The sequence below is a fragment of the Orycteropus afer genome, unplaced genomic scaffold (genome assembly GCF_000298275.1).
Source record: "Orycteropus afer afer isolate SDZICR_OR568_19922 unplaced genomic scaffold, OryAfe1.0 scaffold00463, whole genome shotgun sequence".
NCBI classification, from domain to species: Eukaryota; Metazoa; Chordata; class Mammalia; order Tubulidentata; family Orycteropodidae; genus Orycteropus; species Orycteropus afer.
In genome coordinates, this window is record NW_006922050.1 from 134,066 (window position 1) to 151,700 (window position 17,635).

The window sequence follows — 17,635 nt, forward strand, 5'->3', positions numbered from 1 at the left end:
ATTTTCACGCAAATTCTTCTGCTAGTTGGGGTTTAGTCCAAATCTGCATCCTTTCCTTCAAGGCTCAGGGGTCCAAGATTATCTTCTGTGTCTGTAGTTATTGGTTTCCCTTTTCTTTGTTGAAGAGGGTCTGTGCAATCCTTCTGCCTAGTCCGCCATCTTGCCCCGCCTCCTGATTAAAAGTTTTTGAAAACATTTTCTTTTCCATTACTAATTTCAAACAGTTGCAATTGTAGTTAACAACTACAAGTTTTTCTTTGCTACCTTCAGTGTTTCTTTTAATATTTCTTTATGGGGAAGAAATTTATCTCTAGTTTTTTGTAATTCTTGAGAACTCAGAGGATTTTGACTAATTGGAAGAGGTGTCAAAAGAGCAGAGAATATATCTTTTATTGTTAGAAATACAAGAAATGAAATCTTCAGGTCCTACCATGTAGTAGTCACTCAGTAAATGTTTATTGAACTAGAAAGTTTTAATACTTTCGATAAAGAATTTGTTGTGTGTATTTTCTTCCAGCACTATAACAAAGTCATGTTTGATAGAATTAAATGTGATTCTTTGCTTACTTTTTAAGTTAAAATATGTCTTTTTCCTTATGAAATGATGGAGTTGTAAACACCGCAAAGTTAATGGCTTTGCTAGAATAAAAGCCAAATGCAGTATGTGATCCTTGATTGAATCCTAGATTGAGAAAAATAGCGGCAGTGATGTGCTTGGTCAGCTCTTCCAGGCTCTCTGTACACCACCTCTTCCAGCATAGCATTTGCTGACTCCATATGGACAGTTTATCCGCTGCTGGAGGAGTATTTATGTAGGGAAATTGACAAATGCTGCACATCAGGCATAAATACTCCACTCCCACCTCCCAACTGGCTGTGAAACATTTACTATTGCTTTTAAGAAACATAATAGGCCAATTGGACAATTTTTAATATAGACTGTGTATTAGATAATATTATTGTATCACTGTTAAATTACTTGGATGCGATAATGGTAGTATGATTATGTTAGAGGAATCAGGTGTTGGTATACTTTTTCAACTTTTCAATAGGTTTAAAATTTTTCAAAATAATAAACTTGTGGGGAAAAGGCAATATTTGGAACCACAGAGTTTCAGAATTAGAAGGACTATCAAAGCTCTTCAATGTACAGATACGGTTTGGAGGGTAGAGTAACTCAGCCAGCATCATATAACCCATAAATGTCCAAGGCAGGATTTGAACTCAAGTCTTTCATTCTAAATTAGAGTTTCCATTCCCTGAAAGCATTTGCTTAAAAAAAATTTTTAAAACCCCTTCTTGTTTCATAATGGTCTCGTCTGTTTTTTTTTTTTTTAAATGTGAAATATCTTTATTTTTAAAATACTACTTGGGCTAGAGAAAGTGCCCCTAATTTATGAACTGTTTTTCTATTCAAAAGATTTTTATTTTAGACAAAAAATTGGGTATGTCTCTTGAGTTGTAAAATCACTGCTGTTATTACTAGCATGTAACTTTAAAGAGATTATTTTTTCCTGTCTTTTTTATTATGGTGAAAGTACCGAAACATCCACCAACATAACTTCCACATATACAACTTAATGACATTGATTTTTCATCTTGTTCCCCTATTATCGCTATCCTGATCCAAAACATTCCTCCATTATTAACATAAATTCAGTGTCCCCAAAAGAAAAACTCCCTCTTTTCCCCTCCCTCCCACTCGTAGAAACCTTTAATAATTTTTGGTTTCTATATATTTGCTAAGGAGCTCTGGTGCATAGTGGTTAAGGCACTTGACTGCTAATCAGAAGGCTGGCAGTTCAAACCCACCAGCCACTCCTCAGAAGGAAGATGGGGCAATCTACTTCTGTAGTGATACTGCCTCGGAAACCCAAGGAGGGGTCGCTGTGAGTTGGGTCCAACTCGATGGCACATAACAACAACAACAACAACATATATTTGCTTATTTTATTGAATTGAAATCATATAGGATTTGTTTATATACAAAATCCTACAGCACAATATTTTCAAGATCCATCCATGTCATAACATGCGTCAGAACTTCATTTCTCTTTATGGCTGCATAATATTCCATTGTATATGTACCACATTTTGTTTATCCATTTATTTGTTGATGGCCATTTGGGTGGTTTCCACCTATTGGCTATTGTGAAACCTGTTTACCAACCTTCTCTTCTTCTGCGTATATGAGCTGGAATTGACACCATGGCACACAGTATCAGCACCACCTGGGACTGGGATTGCTCAGTAATGTATATATTATATATAGTAATACTGTGTTCAACTTTTTGAGGAACTGCCAAACTGTTTTCCATAGTGGCTGTACTATTTTACATTCCTGTCCTCAATGGATGAGCATTTAGTTTCTCTGCAATCTCACCAACATTTATTGTTAAAGAGAGGAAAAGTAGTATTATCTTAAGAAATACAAAGCACTTAAATGGACTTTTCTCTTTTCATAGGTATGTAGGATTTTGTATGAAGTTTGTAAATATGCTACTATCTCATGGGATCAAGCCTATTCTTGTATTTGACGGATGTACTTTACCTTCTAAAAAGGAAGTGGAGAAGTCTAGAAGAGAGTAAGTTTATTCTCTTACCTCTTAATTTTATTGTATTAAGGTCAGATACTGTGGTCAGTATGATAATTTTTAAAATTTTAATTTGTTGAGGCTTGGTTTATAACCTAGAATATGAAAATCTTTCCTTAAATGTTCTATATGAAAAGAATATGTATTCATTCTTCAATTATTGCATGGAAAGTTTTATGCCTGTCGAGTAAATCAAGTTTACGGATTATAGTGTACAAATCTTCTATCTCCTTAACAGTTTTTTGGACTTTTTTGGTTTGTTTTGTGCATATATCCACTTAATCTCTTAATTATAGAGAAAAGTCTGTTAAAATCTCATTATGGGTTGTGAATTTGTTAATCACCTTGTAGTTATGTCCATTTTCTATTTGTTACTCTGAATCTATTTTATTAAGTGCATTCAAGTTTAGAATTCCTTGTATCTTTTTGGTAAATTGAAACTTGATTAATTTCTCTTATTTCTAGCAATGCCTTTTTCTTTTAAAGTCTGTTCTATCTGATATTAGTGTAGCCACTTAACTTTCTTTATTTTCCTGATATATCTTTTTCTATTTACTTTCAGCATTACTGTGTCATTATAGGTATGTCTCTTGTAAAAAACATATAGCTGCATTTTTTTAAGTCTAGTCTATCATTCTTTGTTATTTTTTTTTATCTTTTAAATGGATAATTTTATTCCCTTTACATTGATAACCAATATATTTAGACTCATTTATTTCTCTTATTTTATACTTTATATTTATCCTGCTTCTTCTCTTTCTTTTTTATGGTAACCTCTACCTTTTTTGACTTTTGGATTAATTATTTTTCCTACCCTTATTCTATTCTCTTTTACTTCTATTTGAGAGAAAGGAGCTCTTGGTGTAGTGGATAAGGCATTTGGCTGCCAACCAGAAAGATTGATGGTTCAAACCCACCAGCTGTTCTGTGGGAGGAAGATGAAGAAATCTTTTTCTATAAAGATTTATATACAGCCTTGGAAACCCAATGAGGGTTGCTTTGAGTCAGAATCAACTCAATGGCAGTGTTTGGCTTTGGGTTTATACTCTTGTTTCTGCTCTTATAGTAGTTATCTCAGACATGTTATCACTATCTACACTGGAAGAATCTAATAATTTTACATGAGGACCTTAAAAAGAATTTCTCAGTTTTAATGGAGCAGCTATTCTGCCATGTTTCATCTCTTCTTATTTTTCCTGTGTATTAGTTTTTAGGTCCAGGAGTCATCATGTCGTGTTGGGAAGACCATTAGGCTTGCTTGTGAAAAGGTAGCATGAAGTATACCCAAATAGAAGTAAGCCTAATATAGGGAGTGTTTTATAACAGGTTACATACCTGGGATTGCCCTTGCTGGGTCTAGAATCAAGTTAGAGATGATCTTTTCAAGTGTAGGTTTTTCATTTGAGCTATATTTAAGAGCTCTGATTTTTAAAGTCAGAGCTTTAACTAAGAATATCTGAGCCCATGTTTTAATATGAACAATATACAGTTTACTAAGCATATTGTTAATAAGAATCATTTAGTTCTTTTTTTAGGGAGGGCCTTTACTATCCTCATTTTATTTATTTACTTATTTTTTATTATTGTGATTTGAGTGAAAGTTTACAGAGCAAATTGGTTTGCCATTTAACAGTTCAAACACATTTTGTGACATTGTTTGCAATCTGTACAATGTAATTAGCATTCTTCCCACTTGTCCCTGTGTTTCTGGTTTCCATTCATCCTTCTTTCCTTTCCCTTCCTGTCTTCTAAGCTTTATACCTGAGCAAAAAAAAAATGCTCTTTTGATCTCATGCCTCATTGTTCGAAGGAGTGTGATCTCGCTAGTGTTATTGTTCACCTTACAGACCTGTCTGTTGTTTGGCTAAAAGTTGAGTCATAGGGATAAGTTCAGTTCCAGGCTTGAAGGGTGACTAAGGGCCAGTCTCAGGCATCTCTCCAGTTTCTATCAGACCAGTAAGCCTGGGTTTTTAAGGATTATGAGTTTTGTTCCACATATTTCTCCCACTCTATCTGGGATCTTCTATTGTGATCCCTTTCAGGGTGGTCAGCAGTGATTTGTTGTTGTTGTTGTTATTTGCCATCGAGTCGGCCCTGACTCATAGCGACCCCTCCTTGGGTTTCCGAGGCAGCTCTGGTAGCATAGTGCCTAAGGCACCTGACTGCTCACCAGAAGGCTGGCGGTTCAAACCCACCAGCCACTCCTCGGAAGGAAGGTTGGGCAATCCTACTTCCGTAGTGATACTGCCTCGGAAACCCAAGAAGGGGTCGCTATGAGTCTGGGCCGACTCCACGGCAAACAACAACAATCAGTACGGAAGTAGGAATGCCCAACCTTCCTTCCGAGGAGTGGCTGGTGGGTTTGAACCTCCAGCCTTCTGGTTAGCAGTCAAGTGCCTTAGGCACTATGCTATCAGCAGTGATAGATAGCCAGATACTATCTCATTCTTCGGGGAGGCTGAGGTTTATGTGGTTCATTAGTCTTTTGGACTATGTTTCCATGCATCTTTGATTTTCTTCACTCTTCTTTGCTTTGGATGAGAAGAGACCAGTAGCTGTACCTTAGCTACCTAGATGGCCATTCGCTAGCTTTTAGTGACTTCAGTCACTAAAAAATTAGTTACGAGATTGTTTTTTAAGGTACTGGAGGCAACCCTAAAGGTGTATGGCTAAGGGACTAGTCCAAACCATAGCTCACTGGGTACCCCTCCCCAAATTATTTTTCTTTTTTTGTGTGTATCTTTTTTTTTTTTTTTAATTTTTATTATGATTTGGGTGAAAGTGTACAGAGCAAATTCATTTTCCATACTGCAGTTCACATACACTTGGTCTCATGACATTGACTGCAATTTCCCACAGTGCAACAGCTCTGTTCCCACTTCCTCCCCATAGCCACCTCTTCCCTGTGTCCTTCCCTCCCATGTACTCCCACCCACTGAGCTGTGGATACACAGCCCTTCTGTTCTTCCATGTTTGATCTCTCCAAGGAGTGTATCTGTTGTTGTTATGTGCTGCCGAGTTGGACCTGACTCATAGCAACCCCTCCTTGGGTTTCCAAGGCAGTATCACTATGGAAGTAGATTGCCCCACCCCCAACCTTCTTTCTGAGGAGTGGCTGATGGGTTTGAACCACCAGCCTTCTGGTTAGCAGTCAAGTGCCTTAGGCACTACGCTACCAGAGCTCCAGGAGTATATCTACCTAATGTAAATGTTCAGCTCATATGCCTGTCTTTTGTTTGGCTGGAAGCGACAGGAGTAGTTTCAATTCCAGACCTGAAGGGCAGCTGGGGGCCATAGTCTCAGGGGTTCTACCAAGCTCTATCAGACCAGCAAACCTGATTTAGAATTTTGTTCTACATTGTTCTCCTATTCTACTCAGGATTTCCTACAGAGATCCCCCTCTGAGTGGTTGATGGTGGTATCCAGGCACCATCTAGTTCTTCTGGTCTCAGAGTCACATGGGCTGTACCAGTTGCATGGTGTACCAGTCCCTTGGACTAATTGTTTCCATGCGTCTTTGGTTTTCTTCATTCTTCTTTGTTTTGGACAAGGAACGACCCATTGTTGCATGTAAATGGCTGTTTGCAAGCTTTTAAGATCCTAGTTACTACTCGCAAAAGTAGGATGTAGAACAATGTTTTTGTGTAGTATGTCATGCCAATTGATTTTGATGTCCCCTGTGACCATGGTCCCAAGCCCACAGGTCCAACTACTTGCTCCCTCTGGGTAGCTGGCTGTGGACAAGAAGCCTCACCATATTCTTAATTGTAATCACAAATGTTATTAGTTGATGTAGAATCAGCTCCAATTCATGGTGACTCCATGTACAACAGAAGGAAATGCTGGCCAGTCTTGCACCTTTTCCATGATCGTTGGTGTGCTCAAATCCATTTTTGTCACAACTGTGTGTTTTCAGTGTCTTCCCACCCAAAGATCTCAGTTTCCAGCAGTGTATCAGACAGTATTCTGCTATGATCCATTGAGTTTTAATTGGCTAATTTTTGACAGTAGTTTGCCAGACCTTTCATTATAGCCTGTCTTGGTCTGGAAGTGCCACTGAAATCTGTGCTCCATTGGTGACCCTGCTTTTATTTGAAATACTGGTGGCATACATTCTAACAATATGGCAATATGTAAGCAACACAGTAGGACACATTGACATTCAGGTAATGGTAATCAGAGATAATTGTTATTCTCTTGTTAACCTCAGGAATGGTTGGAAGATGTTTCACCTGTCTTGGACTTGAGTGCTCTTTCTTATTTTTGTAGAATCAGCATTCTCTTTGTCACTTTGACAGTAAGAGAGGCATTTAAAATTCTTTTCCATAAAATCTTTTTCATGCATGGAGTTCAATCTAAAAAATGAATTTCCCATTTCCAAGTATTGTAACACTTCCTAGAAACAGAATTAAATATTCTCAGACAATAGCCTGTGGGGCTGTTACTTAATGATATTATGTGTGATATTCTATAGATTACCAGAGAACGTTGATTCTATGCTAGAAACAAAGGCATATCTTAATAGAATATATACCTTCAGAACATTAATTTTCTCCCCTGAACTTCAGTTTCTTCAACCATAAAATCAATGTAATAATGCTGAAATTTGATTTATGGAGGAGTAGATAAACGTGAACATCAGAGAAAATAACAAGTAGTAAAGTAATATATACAACTGCAAATTCTTAATAAATGCAAAGTAGTGGTATAATGATACTGCTTTTGCTTTCCAGTGACTGGGCTTAATTGAATCAGAAACTATATACCTGATAGTAAATTCTTAAGCACAGATATTTTAGTTCATCCATGTCACACTTGTATAGTGCTTACACACAGACGGTATGTAAAACCTTTACTGAATTGCATAGAAAAATACTTAGTTTATTTGAACTAATAATGTATTAGTCTGTGCAAGATAGTTGGCTAACTCAGAACTACTCATAGTGCATGGGGGGGTGTATCACCAAATAGTACCTTCAGTTCTTAGAGAAGCTTCACAATGTAGGCTCCTGGATAAAGGGACAAGAGAAATAAAAACAAAACAAAAAAGAAAACACAGAAATCACAATACCCTTTCATCCTATGAGTTACCTTGCCTGCTTTTCTGGATCTTCTCTCCCTTTAGTTTCAATACAGCAACAATTTGTTGAGCATTTGCTGTGTGCCACGTATTATGCAAGGTACAGGGTATGCAAGGCACCTGAGGGATTTACAAGGGGCTAAAATAACTGAGTTCTTTAAGAAGCAAATTGAATAATGAGTTGAGGACTGACATATTCAAAATGAAAAATTCTAGAAATCGTAGTAGGGAAAGTATGCTTACAGCTCCATATGGTTTTGGGCAAGTTTAAAGACTAGGTAAGTTTTTTTGAAGCAAAAACTTCTGCAAGAGATTGCTTTCAAAGTCAAAGTTTTAAACCAAAACAAACTATGCCATTCTGTGTTACTTTGTCCTACCTTCCATACTTAAAAAAAAAAAAAAAGACAAATAGTTGGCTAATTAAAATGTCTAGCAGAAAGATAAACTTTTTTCCCTGAGGAATATGGAAAACACTAATTGTTTATGGAATACTTGCTCTGGCAGAACACCTTTGTGAATGTTAGCAAGTGTTGAAATAAAAAAGATGGAATGTCACAAGCTTGTAAAATGCTTACAAGCTTGTGGTATATGCTAAATCAATAAGTAATCATAGCTTCTTTAGCTTTTTTTTGTTTATCATATATAAACACAGATAGAGATAATGACACAAAACAATGTGTAGCGTAATGAAATGTAACATTTACACCCTTATAACCATCTCATCCCCAGTCGAGAAATAAAACTTTCCTAGTCATCCAGAAACCTCTCTATGTGCCTTGACCTAGTCAATTTCCCCCTTCCTTCTGAAAATAACCACTATCCTCAGTTTTAGAGTAATCACTTCCTTGCATTTTATAGCTTGTATCATCTAAGTGTTCATATCTAGATATTAAAAGTTAATCACTCATCTTAAGTCTCTATGGCAAAACTATGGGTGGTGTTAAGTTTTTTTCTTCTTTCCTTTTTATTGTTCTTGTTGTTCTTATGTGCCCTCAAGTCAGAACTGACTCATAGCAACCCCTCCTTGGGTTTCCGAGGGAATATCACTATGGAAGTAGATTGCCCAACCTTCCTTCTGAGGAGTAGCTGGTGAATTTGAACCACCAGGCTTCTGGTTAGCAGTCAAGTGCCTTAGGCACTATGCTACCAGAGCTCCTTCCTTTTCGTTAGAAGGAAAAAATGTCTAGTATTTTCTCTCTTTGAGATGTTATAGCTGTTAGTGTTCATTGTCTAAATCCATTAATTCACTGCAGGTCACACGTGGGTGATGTTCTAATCCTGTCATTTCTCTCATTTATAAAGAAACACTTCTCATATATTTGGTCACACAGTGGTGTGAATCATAAGCCATGATGCAATTTCTGTGGGAAAGATAGCATAAATGTTTGATTTTCCCTTTATTAGTTTTCAAGATAATGTATTGGTTCCCTGTCGTTCTCTGAAGATGACCAATTTAAATATATTTGAAGGGTTTCAGTTCCTTTCTGTTATGATCCTTATTAACAGATGGTTATCAGGGATGGTTATAAGGGTATAATTGTCCCATTTTGGCCAGTAGGAATGTGTTTACGCCTCTCCCTCCCAAGTAGGTTTCTTGGTATACGTATCGCCCCACTTTTCCAAAGTTCCTTACACCACTTTGCTTTTACAAAAGACCTACATTAGTACTTGTTTTCTCTAACTGTAACAAATCTGAAGAGGATTTTCACTTTTATAAAGAAAACCCTGAGAAACAAAACTAGCATTCAGTGTTTGTTTTGCAGTAAGCTATTAAAGAGGTAGCACACACCCTAAGCTTTAAGAGTGGTGTATAGGAAATGATAAAAATAGAATATCTTATAATTTTACTAATTTATTTTACCCCATATTGTATTTACAATAATCTCAGAATAAAATACTAGTACTACCACTACCAATACAATGATTGAAAACAGTTAAAATTTCTTTCTCTTTGGGTACACTCTCTGACCCAATTTTAAAAACTGTGGTACTGTATTGTGAGAGCATGCAGCCGTTAGTCTCTTCCCATTTAATCTTTATTTAGTCTTGATTGTACAAATTATACATATAATTGTATCACCAGTCCTTATGTTGATATCTCATGTTATTTAGGTTTTTCTGAAATTTTGTTGTAGGTGATTCCACAGAAAAGACTCAGAAAAAGAAGTGTTCCTTAAGTTCAGTTCCTTAAGTTCATTGGTGATAAGTTTGTGACCTTTATTCTTTAAAGTTAGTTTTGACACTGTAAAAGCCTTTGCTCACATTTTCTTTCTTTACGTATCATAGTTAGTCTGTTTTCTTTTGACTTAAAACATTGCTGTGACGAAGTGATGGTATAATCTAATTTCCTTTATATCCTATCTCACTTGTTACTTTGCTAAAAAGCCCAGAGGATCTGGGTCAGTATTTGCAAGGATATAATGTGTATTTTCAATTGAATTGAAGTTTTTTTTCAGGAAAATTTCTTGAATTACGGTTTTCTTATAGTTTTTTGGGTCAGCTGTTTAATTTCTGTTTCCCCCTTGCAGAAGACGACAAGCCAATCTGCTTAAAGGAAAGCAGCTTCTTCGTGAAGGGAAGGTCTCAGAAGCCAGAGACTGTTTTACCCGCTCTATCAATATCACACATGCGATGGCCCACAAAGTAATTAAAGTAAGCTGAGTGAGAAAATGAAGCCAAAGTTCAAGTGACTAATTTGATTTAAGCTAGTTACAAGTTAGGAGCTCTGGTAGCATAGTGCCTAAGGCATTTGACTGCTAGCCAGAAGGCTGGTGGTTCAAACCCACCAGCCACTCCTCCGAAGGAAGGTTAGGCAATCCTACTTCTGTAGTGGTACTGCCTGAGAAACCCAAGGAGGGGCCGCTATGAGTTGGGGCTGACTCGACGGCACAGAACAACAACAATAAAATTACAAGTTGTTTATTAGTGGGAGAACAAGAAATTCAAGGCAGGAAAATTGCTATAACCTTAAATTCAAGTAGATGTCAGAGAAGAAGTAAACAGTATCTTTAGATAGAAGAGAAGTATCCATCAGCTTCCCAAGGAGAAAGCCTAAGGAATAAATGAGGCTCGCCCTTTTTGAGATAAGTAATTTGAATAGATGAATTTCATGGGGCATGTTGTTCCAGAGAACAAAAGGGAAAGCATCCTGGAGTTCAGTCTCACCCCACTGTCTTTTAGTCTTCAGCTTAATGTACCCTTCACTTTGGAACAACTGTCAGAGACCTATGAGACCAGCCTTACCAACCTAGGAGCTCTACAGACTCCTTTTCTCTTTGATCTGCTTTTGCTTATAAGCCCCTTCCTCCACCAACTTCCTTACCCATCGTAACTGTCAACATGCCCCACAGTCCTCACCCTCATCTTTCCCTTTTAGGGCCTGTTTTCAAACTGATTGTTAAATGGGTGATGATAAAGGTGGGATCAACTTTTTCTAGCTTATACTACTGCTAGCCAGTTCCTGAGCTAAAATAAGCACCAACATTCTTTTGGTAACTTAATATGTGGATGTATTTTTGCCCTTTCTGTGCGGTAGAAGAGGGTTTTATGCAGAAGGTGAAAAATAAGGGAAAAGTTGTGATTTTGCATTGTGTGTAGTAGAGGACCCAGACTGGGTAGGGGTGTGAAAAGACAAGAGTAGAGCTCTTGCTGGGCAAGAAAAAGAAATGAAAACAGCATAGATTACAACTTGCCAGAATTGGTAGCGGCAGGATCTTGAGACCTCTTTTCACCTTTCTTACTTCTCAAAGCCTCTGCCCCAGGCGTGGGAGCCATGACCCTGATTTGGAACAAAGAAGTTTCTGTTCCACCTGCTTGGATTTTGAGACAAGGAAGGAGTATGGTGGGGACTGTTTTTAAAAGTGTCTTTCCATAGATTTGTTTAAATATAGTAATTAGGTTTTATAGTTTTATCAGTACAGTGTTATGTTTCATGTATTATACTAAGTCAGATAGACTCTTAAAAAAGCTTGACAGGAGAAGCTATGATATTTATGGAGAAAATAACATTAAGAGCTCCATACTTTATGCCTTGTATGCTTTTGGAACACCACAGTTCTTCAGTTGGAAGCTTTTTATAATGTGAAATCACTAAGTTTTGTACTTGTATTTTTTAGGGTTTTTCGTCCTGTGAATGTATAATAATACTTCTTTTCTGCAGATTTATAAATTGATTTTTTAAAAAATTTCTCAGTAGCCATATGATTGGTATCGGTACTGCATATACTAGGACTAAAAGTAGAAAAACTACTTCAGAGGAAATAACTTCTGAAAATATTATTACATGTAGTGACTAGTAATAAAATGGATTAACGACAGGAAGCTATTTAGTGCTAACCAGATACCATGCTAGATATTCATAGTGATCCTCTTTCAGGCTGCTCGGTCCCAGGGAGTAGACTGTCTCGTGGCTCCGTATGAAGCAGATGCACAGTTGGCCTATCTTAACAAAACTAGCATTGTACAAGCTATCATCACAGAGGACTCTGATCTTCTAGCCTTTGGCTGTAAGAAGGTACTTAACTGCAATTACTATGCTTTACTTTTCTATATAGATGAAAGTAGGGTAGTTCAAGGAGCTAAAGTTTTTTCCCTCCAGGAATAATTATCTACTTATTTTATTTAATATCTGCAATTAACATCTGCTTTTCCAATATTAATAATTATTAAGTTCTGCTGCTTGACATTTGGTATAACCAGGGCATGTTTTCAGAGTAAGCCCTTAAGGTTAAAAGATTTTATTGTTGCTTCCTTCAAAAGATTTAATAGAATGTAGAATTATTACTCTTTTTTTTAATAATGATAACATACACTTTATAATTTTTAATTAAAGGCTTACTTTAAAAATGTAAAGATAGAAGGTAGGGAGAGAAAGCTTTTTGTATCAATCACTGGTTGATTGTCATGGCAGCCTTGTGATCTTGTGATGTAGGTATGAAGAAGAGAGGTACAGAAAGAGTATTCCTTGTATTATAGTGAGGAGAGTTGAATAGTTAGTCCTGGCTTTTGACAGGCTGTATAATTTTGGCAAGTCATATAGTTTAATTTATTTACAGATCTGGTAATAATAAAAGCCTGCCTACCTATCTTTCAGTGGTAGTAGTGAAGAATAAGATTTTTAAAATTATTACACTGAATTACATAATGAAATATAAGAACCCTTCAGATATTAACAATTTTCCTTCCTTTTGAAGGTTATTTTAAAAATGGATCAGCTTGGAAATGGCCTGGAAATTGATCAGGCTCGGCTCGGAATGTGCCGACAGCTTGGAGATGTGTTCACAGAGGAGAAGTTCCGTTATATGTGCATTCTCTCAGGCTGTGACTATCTCGCATCACTTCGTGGTATTGGATTAGCAAAGGCATGCAAACTACTAAGATTGGCTAATAATCCAGACATTGTAAAGGTAAGAGTGCTTTACCAAGTTTCATATTCAATTACTGAAGCGTTTCTTAAATAATAGAATAAACCACTCACAATATGGATTTTAAATATTCTATTATGTCAATAACCTATATGTGTCATTAAAAGAAAAAATAACTAACACTACAACTTTGCTTTTGGCAACTGGTGAACATTGGAAGAACCATATTTTCAACAACTGTAGTCATTTCAAAAATGAAGACTAATATAGAGATTTAAAGGCAAACCATCCTGGGGTAGAATTTGATATTTAAACTGATAACCTTTGATTTCTCTTTAGTAATAGTTATCATGGGAGCTCTGGTGGCATAGTGCCTAAAGCACTTGACTGCTAACCAGAAGGCTGATGGTTCAAACCCACCAGCTACTCCTCAGAAAGAAGATGGGGCAATCTACTTCTATAGTGATACAGCCTCGGAAACCCAAGGAGAAGTCGCTATGGGTCAGAGCTGACTCGATGACACATAACAACAACAACAGTAGTTATCAGACTTTTCGGTGTTAGGATTCCTTTGTACATTTAAAAGTTCTTTGTGGCAATAATTTTTGTTTATGTGGGTTATAGCTGTTGATATTTATCAAATCAGAAATGAAAACAGAAAGAATTTAAATATTTATTAATTCACTTAAAATAAGCAGTAATAAACATGTTAACACAGCATGGTTTTATTAAAAATATACTTTCCAAAACAAATAAAACTTATGAGGAGAGATAATTGTTTTACATTTTTTAAATTTCTTTAATGTGGCTTGATAGAAAGCAGCTAGATTCTCATATCTACTTCCACATTGAATCTAATATTGTACATCTTGTATCTTCTGGAAAACTCCTCTGTGTATTCCTAAGATACCATATAGCACTCTCTCATCTGTAGTTTCCCACATGTCTTTACCTTAAACAAATAAATAAACAGATAATCAAATAAGTTAATTTTTCTACCTGCAGTAGTTGTCTAAATGCTTTTATGGTTTTCAGAGCAGAGATCCCATTTTCTCCATCCGAGAATGTAAGCATGAGTGCTCAGGGATAAGAGTGTTACAATACAATGGAGAGATCTCTAGAGTGGGAGAGAGAGGCAGAGCTGGGAGTAGAGCAGCATGTCTTAACCAGCCTGTGACCCCAGGATCACTTCAGTTTTCTGAGTTTTCATTTCATCTACGAATTTGATATATTACATTTAAGACCCTTTCTAACTTAACCACACCTGACTCTAATAGAAATTAAAATGTTGACTTCATTTTTTTTACTTTTTTATTGTGATGTGACTAAAAGTTTACCAAGCAAATTGGTTTTCCATTCAACAATTCATACACATTGTGTTTTATGATATTGATTACAATCCTCACAATGTAAAAGCAGTCTTCACACTTCCTCCCTATGTTTCATTTCCATTCATCCATTCATCTTTCTTTTCCTTCCCGCCTTCAATGCTTTATCCCTGTACTAAAACTACAGTTTTGATATCTCATGGTCGGTAGTTCTAAGAAGTGTGAACCTCTCTGGTGTTATTGTTCACTTTTTAACTCTGTCGCTTGTTTAGCTCAAAGTTGAGCCATGGGGTTGAATTCAGTTCCAAACTTGAAGGGTGACTAAGGACCACAGTAAATGTTGACTTAATTTTAAAGATATGACCTAAGAATATTTGAATTCTTTAATTCTCAGGTTTTGTATGTTGTTTGTTTTGTATATGGATGAGACTTTCAGAGAAAATAATACATCTAAAAGTTAACCTCGGAAGGAAGATGGGGCAATCTACTTCTGTAGTGATACTGCCTCAGAAATCCAAGGAGGGGTCGCCATGAGTTGGGTCCAACTCGACGGCACATAACAACAACAACAAAGTTAACATTTAGACATATGAACTGGTTGTATAACTGAGTTTTTTATGCTTTGGCTTAATAATAGAAAAACCAAATGAAATACTAGTTACACAGATTTAAATTTTTAAGTGATAGAACATGGCTGTGTTTACTGGTAAGTTTTTTTTAATATAAACGAAAGCAATTGATTTTTATTTTATTTTATTTTGGTCGTCCCTCCTCATCTTCCTCTAACATTCTTCTAAATTGATCTATCTCGGAGACAGTAGGTTCCCTATTCTTTAGTTGCAGATGACTCATAAGTATTCTTTTGCATCCATTATTAGGTTATCAAGAAAATCGGGCATTATCTCAAGATGAATATAACAGTACCGGAGGATTACATCAAAGGTTTTATTCGAGCCAACAATACCTTCCTTTATCAGCTCGTTTTTGATCCCATCAAAAGGAAACTTACTCCTCTGAATGCCTATGAAGATGACATTGATCCCGAAACACTAAGCTATGCAGGATGGTATCTTTTCCAAATTAGAATAGTAGAAATTTTTGTTTGTTTCTATTATTTTTATAGATATTTATAGGGTCACTATGAGTTGAAATCAACTTGACAAGAGTGGATTTGGGATTTTTAGTGAGACATTGAATAAAAAGCTTGCAAATTATCTTTTACTTTCCTTTTTTTTATTGTGAAATCTGTATTTTGTTCATTTTGATTAACATACTAGTGAAAATTTGAAGCAACCTTTTATTTATCAACCTGAGGCTTATTTGTTAGAGTATACTAATTTTTTTTAGATTGACTTGACAGAAACCTGCATAGGGATTAATCACTTATGTCATACATTCCAAAAGTAGCTCTTGAGAGAACCCTTCATTACAAGTGATCTTGATTTATCAAAAGAGCCTTCTGGGTATGTGAGTACACCAGGAAAAAATGCTTTTCCACAGCCCCTCACCAGGCTGACCCAGGATGATTAGAGTTCTGAGTCGTGATCTTGTCTTCTCTCTCTATTCTCTTTGAAAGGCAGTAAGTGATGATGACTTGGGACTTTGCTTCAGGAAATGGCCAACTCCTGCAGTGGCCAATAGGGACTAGTTAACTGTGCCTGCGGTTGTGGTTAGCATAGCATTACTATGTTAATAGTGGATAGGAAGTAAAATCCACTTAAAGCTAAACTTGAAGATTTTCTGTGACAGTAGAAAATAATTTTCTGTTTTAATACAGTATCATTTTGTTTGGTTGTTCATAAAGGCATTTTTCCTTAATCTTACTAATCTAGGTATGTTGATGATTCTATAGCTCTTCAAATAGCGCTTGGAAATAAAGACATAAATACTTTTGAACAAATCGATGACTACAATCCAGATACTGCTACGGTAACTTTTTTTTTTAAACTGTGCTTTTGGGGAAAGTTTTCCATGCAGCAATTTATACATACTTATTTTTATGGCATTAATTTCAATCTCCACAATGTAACCGCACTCTGCCTACTTCCTCCCTGTGTTTCCCATTTCCATCTGTCCTCCTTTTCCTGTCCCTTTCTGCCTCCTGATCTTCATCCCTGGGCAAATGCTGCTCTTTTGTCTCATGGTTGATGATTAATGGGTATCTCCCAGGTGACATTGTTCGCCTTCTAGGCCTGTCTCTTGTTTGGCTGAAAGTCGATCCACTGTGCAGTAACATTTTAAAGACTATTTTTTTAAAAGGACACACTTAAGATTTGTGTTAGGGACTTTGATTAAAGGTATTGAATATGTCGGCTATGAATTAGAATGTTACAGATTACTAAAAGAGCCATCCTTCATGAACCCAAATCCCTATCTGATCTTTTCTCATAGAGAAATTTTTGTAGAAAGCATTAATTGTACAACAAACCACTTAATTTCTTCCATTTATCTCAAATTTATTTTCAATCTTATTTTCCACTTACCAATTATTCTTAATTACCTTCTGGTGGCATAGTAATTAAAACATTTGGCTGCTAACCAAAAGATTGATGGTTCAAACCCATCAGCTGCCCTGGGACAAAGATGAGGCAGTCTGCTTCCATAAAGATTTATAGCCTCAGAAATTCCATGGGGCAGTTTTACTGTCCTACAGGGTTCCTATGAGTCAAAAGCGACTCAATGGCAATGGTTTTAAATATAAGCCAGATTGGACTCCCAAGTTTAGGAGGGATTTTTTTCAGGTGAGGTTCATGCCTATATTTTTGGTACTTTGGCTATCTTACTGTGTTAAGATATCACTGGCATCCCCTTAGCAGATCATGTGTTACAATTCTGAATAACTTATAATAACCTTTAAAAGTGATTGCTTACCAGTATTAATTGGCATTAAGCACTTCCTCAGAAAGTTTTGCGCAAAACTCAACGTAGCCCAAAGAGTAGCCTTCTTTTTCTCTGTATTGTCTACTAGTGATGGTACCATGTACAGGTTTTATAGAAAATATAGTAAAACCTGTGAGAGCTGGAACGTGATGAGACTATATTCTTTTTCTGGTTCTCACAAGTTTTCTGCTTCTGACAGAATGCAATCTTACCACTCTTCTATTGCTCTCTGTTCATGGAAATATTTTGAGTTGTTCTTCTCTTACAGCTTCTGTCTTACCCAGGTTCCGGCTTTTGCAAATTTTACTGTAGTTTTTTGTATCTTTAATTTTTTTTTTTTTTTTATTAGGATTTGGGTGAAGATTTACAGAGTAAATTCACTTTTCATAC

At 36.3% G+C, this 17,635-nt stretch overlaps 1 protein-coding gene across 1 annotated transcript in view; it reads left to right on the plus strand.

The window, feature by feature from the left end:
* The window catches only part of EXO1 (exonuclease 1), a 50,902-nt gene that overhangs the window by 1,229 nt on the left and 32,038 nt on the right, over positions 1–17,635 (plus strand). Inside the window, exons 2-7 of the mRNA XM_007954511.1 lie at positions 2,466–2,585; positions 10,203–10,326; positions 12,050–12,187; positions 12,867–13,079; positions 15,244–15,431; positions 16,198–16,294. Coding sequence (XP_007952702.1) covers positions 2,466–2,585; positions 10,203–10,326; positions 12,050–12,187; positions 12,867–13,079; positions 15,244–15,431; positions 16,198–16,294 — 880 coding nt within the window. The remainder of the gene's footprint in view (positions 1–2,465; positions 2,586–10,202; positions 10,327–12,049; positions 12,188–12,866; positions 13,080–15,243; positions 15,432–16,197; positions 16,295–17,635) is intronic.